We start from the raw sequence: 6,334 nt of genomic DNA on the forward strand, positions 1-6,334 counted from the left end.
CCCCCCCCCCCCCGATTGATTGTGGGAAGCTGAAAGGGAACTTTGGAAAATTTGATCATGTGACCATAGCACACTGCAACATCCTATCATGAGATGGTCACCAAATGCCCAGATCACATGACCATGAGGATGCTGCAATGGCCTTAAATATAAGGACTAGTCATAACTACCACTCAGTCAATGCTGTCATAAGTTTGAATGGTCGTTGAATGAGTGGTTGCTAACAAGGACCTACATTAAAAATTCCAATTTGGAAATGAGTTTTGACAATTTCTCAGTGTCAAATTTAAGATTTGGGAGGTCACATGAGGTCCTAGACATGGTAAAGAAATGAAATAAAAACATTTTAAGAATTTGGCAGGTGATTCATATTTGGGGTCATTATTACACTCTATGTTAACATGAGACTGAAGCAAAGCCTTTTCAGTTTCATTGACACCATGCTGAGTGATGAAAAAAAATGCAAAGAGCACTGATTTCATTGTGCAATAGTACTTTCTAAAATGAAAAATCGCAACCACTTTGTAATCCAAAGCTAATTTCAAAATATATGCCTATATAAATATTCCTGTATTATTTGTACTGGCATCAGCACCGATATATGCTAAGGCATGTACAGCAGAAGGCCCAGTTATTTTTTCTGCTTTTAGGGTAAAAAAAATCTTTTTGATACAGAATTTTTTCTAAAAACAATCATAATGATCTAAAAGTATATTCCTAGATAAACATCAGTTTTGTATAAATTACTTTACTTATACATCCTGCATAAGAATCCTCAAAATTTTCTTCTACCGGTATCAGCAGATTAATAAATTGTGCCATAAAAACACCAATAAAAATATTTGAAAAAGAATATATTTTTTCTCTTCTATTAGTTATCTAATTATCTAATAGGATGTAAATGTCAGTTATATAACTTCTAAGTTAGCTATTCCTATGGGTGTGATAAGAGGTCAACATTATATAGCTGTAGAACATTAAGTCCCTAAAAATTCAATATCACCATTACAACAAATGATTACCAGTTGCTGGTTCATAGATCTCCTCACTATGATCCCCATCCACAGGCTGGTGACGGGCACCTTCTCGGTAGTTGAGAGGTTGCTGCAGTTGAAATGTACCAGTAATGGTGCTCATTGCAGTAGAATGGAGTAAACGAGGAAAGCCACGGAGAAGAAACAATAAACTGGAACTAAGAAGCATCCGCGGTCTGATGCAAAGCTGCAGAGGATGAATATATGCATGCTCTGTGACAAGGTATCTTATATAAAGTACAGATTCTTTAGAATCAAACCCATATGGATATGGCCATTAGTTTTCTTGCAAAAATAGAACAGTTTACCACTGCCTTTTAATATTATTAGTTTTATGTCGCATCTTTATTTTCTACAACTCAAGTTGGTGTACATAATGTTCCCACCTCCTTTTCCACACAACAACCCTATGAGACAAGTTGGCTGAGAGAGGGACTGGCCCAAAGCTAAGTTTCATGCCCAACTTGTTAGCTCCCAGTTTCTAGTTCAGCACCTCAACTATTATGCCAAACTGGCCCCCACAGATTCCCAGTGTAGCCTGGGGTTGTCTCCCATACAAGTATAGCCTTGCATAATTTTTTCAAGATCAGCCATTTGTGTTATATTTAATTCAACTATTAAATTGGGCACTTGGGAATGACCTAGATCACTGATGGCGAACCTTTTAGAGTCCGAGTGCCCAAAGTGCAACCCAAAACCCACTTATGCATCGTCGGGTGCCGGGTGGGTGTGGCCCATTGCCTGGGTGTGGCCAATTGGGTGGGCATGGCTGCAGTGATAACGGCAGACTGGGTGGGACTAAAAAGTTCAATCAATTCCAACTTTGCAAGATCTTTTTTTCCCCACGAGAAGTTGAAATTGACTGATTGATTGAACCTTTATTTTTTGCACATGGTGGCGGAGGCCTAAAATGAAAAGGTTTTATAAAACCCAGCTGAAGGCCTAGGACTGGGGCGACGCCACGCATGCCCACAGAGAGGGCTCTGAGTGCCGCCTCTGGCACCCATGCCATAGGTTCGCCACCACTGACCTAGATGGCTTCCAAGCTCCCTTCCAATTCTATAAATCAATATTATCTTTCAGAAAACCTTCCAAAATAGTTTACAAAATAAGGCAAAATATTTTTATTATCAAATTCAATACTTGTGGGCACTCATTTCTGTACCAGAGAAGCTGTATAAAGTATTATAGGTTGTATAATCCATTCTGGAGCATAATTCCATTATTTAGTACCAACTGGGTTACTTATAGTTGATTTATGCATCCAATTTACATACCCACTCGATGCACAAAAATGCATTTTGTGATACTTTGTGTGTGCGCGCGTGTAGCTAATGGATTAACACTTAAGAACCATGATCTGGTCAGTAACTTGTGTGGGAAGTTAGCCCAGAGAAGGAAATATTAAAAGGCAGGAAAAATATTGTTCACCAAAAGGATTTTTAAAAGCATTTTTTGAAAAGCAGAAACCAAACCTGGCCTCATCTCTTTGCCCAGTGCAGTAGCTAGTCTTATACATATGCAGATGTGGAACCATCAGGAAGTTTGGAGCCAGGGATCTTAAGACAAAAGAAGCTCTTAAGAGTCATTAGCCCCATCACCTGGGAAGCAGGATATGATAATGGGATTAAACCACAGATATCAAGGCCTAGAAAAACACTCAGAAATAGCCTCAAAGTTCATGCCACAGGAACAGGAAACTACTGCAAGCAGGGCTTGGAGGGGGTATAAAAAGACCTTCTACCCATGTGCTCTCTCTCTCTTTTTCTTCTCCTCTGCTGCTTATCTGTCTTCTGCAATAAACTGTAACCTTCTTCCCAAAGCAGTCGCCATGTTTGCTTATTTATTCCCGGCTTGGATGAACCAGGATGAAGACTTACTTCTAACACTTGTACATACAGCTAGGATATGGAGAACACAAGAATAATGTTGACAATTGGAACAAAGTGTTGTATTGCAGACAGATAAGAGCACCCGCCTGGATCTACCGTCAAAAAATACTCGCTCCAAAAAGAACAATCCGAAAAACAAAGCGCGTCCCTTCCGTATCTGCTTTTCACAGCAAAGGAGCGGGAAGGTTCCTTTCCTAATCAGAGTAGGAACGTCTTCCTACGCGCGGAGCGTTTTAAATGAAAAAAAAAATCTTATTTGGACCGAATGATCCATTAAGGGACGCGCTAGGTTTCTCTGTACCAGAGTATGCGCGGGTACAACCATAATCAGTAGAATAATATATTGCAAAAAAAAACCCACTCCCGATTATTCCTTCACTTCGACTATGACAGCGCCCTGTCCGCGATGAACGGGAAAGCAGGAGCTCAGATCCCAATGCAAACTGAGTGGAACTATTTCTGTTCACGGATCCGTAAACCACCCTCGCCTCTTTTAGTCCTCGCTCATACTCACGTTTTAGCGTCTGCACCTGCGCGCCGAGAATCACTCTTTGACGTGGAGCCTTTTGCCTCCTTTCTACAGCTCCGCCCCCTCCTCTTATAGGAAAGTCCCTCCCTATAATGAGGCAAAAAGGGCAAGAGGCGTCTGGAGTTCAGAAATGGATTCACATTTGGGATTGCACATTGAATCCGCCTCCCACGCTATTGGCTGGTTATGCGAAATCCTCGGAGGAGGAGCCCAGGGGCCTCTCGTCGTCCAGGAGTATATTTGCTGAGGAAACAAGTATGCGCTGCCCATAGTAAAAGACTTTAAGAATGCATTCACCTAGGGCGACGTTTCCCCCTCGGATAAGGGAGAGAATGGGAGGGGAATTCGGGTTAAATTGAGTCAGTCACAAATTTTGCCCTGTCATTGTCAACAGGCTCATAATTCTCTATGACTTCTTTCGCTCTGCAAAATCATTATTTAATTCATAATTTTATATATTATAATTTAATAAATACTGTAATCACCAGGAGATAGGGTAGCAAGGTAAGAGGAAAACTGTCAAAAGGTATTTTTGAGAAAAAAATGTCCAATACTCGATCCGAGTACTTCGTTTTATATTTATATTTTGGTATATACTATTTTTCCAAGCCTTAACTGAGAACAGGATTACTCTTACTCTTGCAGGAACAGGAAAGCAGGATACTTCCCCTCCAAACTCCTCTCCAAAATGCTTATATATTCCAAATCCAAAAATATCAGCACAGCTATTGAATGGAGCTAATACAATTACAAATGTCTCAAATTATTTTTGAACAGTGTGAGGTACACAAGAAATGAACATGTTGTAATTTTCCATTTCTGCTAAAGGAATAGGCTAGAGGCACTTAGCTAAGGTATTTTTAGGAAAGGAGATGTAGTAAGCTGGAGGAATAGAGAAACTATATACACTGACTTAAAGTATAGTTTTAGAATAGTGCACACTATTGTAGAATAGCACATAGCTTATAAATAACATATAATCCATTTATATAATGTTTATTCTTTATAAAAAACTGTCTAGAGTTAGTATTTTAAAGTATAACTATGAACCAAAGTGCAGCCATGTTTAACCGAAGCATGAACTCTGTTACACACATAGCTTCTAGATGCAAAGCAAGCATTCTTATAGATAAACAAGGGGAGACATAAATCTTTTATCATTGCAATTATCCAGTTTGTGTAACAGTTCACCTTGTAGATAAGTCTGTACCCTAAGTTAGCAGGATGTTACAAATCATGTCACAGAAAAGGAAGTGAAGATAAGACAGGAACAAAAGGGGCATTTGATCTAATAATTGGAGGGTCTGGTAATTGTAATGATTGCTAGGCGGTCGGAAAGCATGTGACTAGGTGGGCCTATCAACTGGGCTCACTTTGGAAGGATGTGGCGTGGTAAAAACCTATGCAAAAATTGATTCAAGTATGGACTCTGGGATTTGCCATTACCAAGAGTTCCACTGCTTTTGCAAAAGCTTTAATAAAACTTGTTTTGTTTTCTAGCACCCTTGGAGTTGAATTTTTATTCCTCACAACAGCTAGCATTAGTGGCATTTCAGTGTGGAACACATTCAATTTCCATCCTAATGAGGCAGATTATATTCCAAGTTGCCTTTGCCCAGAATATTAATTTAGAAGAACCTTCTGACATTTGCAACTCATTTATGATAAGGTCAACATTTTTACTGAATCGTTTATTTGATTTCTGCAATATATCAATAAATTACTCATTCCTGTGTTAGACTTCAGACTCAGTACAAATTGCAGACCAAGCAGTTTGGTCTGTGGTAATAAAAAGTCTGAGACAATATAGTGGGGGAAAAACAGGGTAGAGATACATTTTTTAAAAGTATTTCTTCTATCTATTTCTGTAGGCTTAAAAACCTGAAACACAAAAATCATAGCATACCAAGGCATCCTTCCCCCCCCTTTTTTTTTTTTTACATTTTCTTCTTGTTAAGCAGCTGAAATAGCTTTACAATGAAGGGATGGGCTCTTGGCAAGTAACTAAGAGACTAATCATTTGCTTTGTGGAATGTCTAGCATTAGCAAAATTGAAAAGAAAAAATACAGGAACAAAGCTTGTGCAACACTAGAGCTAGTTGAGAAGGCATGCTCCATTAAGCAATATAATTGAGCACAAAATCGTGTCTTCTCAGTGGCATATGCCCTATGGAACAGCATCCCCCTGCTGGCCTTTCACAAGACATTAAAAACTAGCTGTTCTCCCAGGCAGTTGGGTCGGGTAAATGGACACTATGGTTTCCTTGGCCCTGTAATTATTTGGAGTTGTTTTAATTAGGTAAGCCAGAGTGACTCGTGTGTGATAGGCTGCTATATAAATTAAATAAAAATATAATAATAAAAGAAAATATTGCCAGAGGGAAGAAATCTGATCAGTAGTCTTATGCTAAGATAACAGGTATATTATGTACACGAGGAAGATATACAGAACAGGATAAACAACTCAAGAATTTTTTGGCATTCTGGGAACTGCAGGGAAACATCACCAATATGTCACTAGAGTGAGTGATTTAAGGGCAACCTATAAGACAAGAAAATAGGCAATTTGTAGCCTTTATGGCATCTCCTAACATAAGTAATACGAAAGGTATTAGGAAAGATTGTCAAGTAGCCAATCTGCAAGCAACTAGAAAAGAATGCTAGTATTACTAGAGCAGGGGTTCCCAACCCCCGGTCCATAGACCAGTATCGGGCCGCGGCATGCCAGCAACCAATCTGCACAAACAAGCAAAGCCCCATCCGCGGGATCAGGTAGCACACAAAACCACATATCCTCCAGTCTACAGAAAAATCTCTCTCCACAGAACCAGTCCCTGGTGCCCAAAAGGTTGGGAACCTCTGTACTAGAGTCAACACAG

The 6,334-nt window shown here is 39.5% G+C and overlaps 1 protein-coding gene across 1 annotated transcript in view; it reads right to left on the reverse strand.

Moving 5' to 3' along the window:
• Positions 1–3,491, reverse strand: part of ALDH9A1 (aldehyde dehydrogenase 9 family member A1) — a 40,470-nt gene extending 36,979 nt beyond the window's left edge. Inside the window, exons 1-2 of the mRNA XM_015830420.2 lie at positions 3,441–3,491; positions 1,023–1,221 (exon numbers count right to left, since the gene is read on the reverse strand). Coding sequence (XP_015685906.1) covers positions 1,023–1,203 — 181 coding nt within the window. The 5' untranslated portion in view covers positions 1,204–1,221; positions 3,441–3,491. The remainder of the gene's footprint in view (positions 1–1,022; positions 1,222–3,440) is intronic.
• Positions 3,492–6,334: the final 2,843 nt, after the last annotated feature.

Source organism: Protobothrops mucrosquamatus, unplaced genomic scaffold, assembly GCF_001527695.2.
Source record: "Protobothrops mucrosquamatus isolate PMUCROS unplaced genomic scaffold, P.Mucros_1.0 scaffold_243, whole genome shotgun sequence".
NCBI classification, from domain to species: domain Eukaryota; kingdom Metazoa; phylum Chordata; class Lepidosauria; order Squamata; family Viperidae; genus Protobothrops; species Protobothrops mucrosquamatus.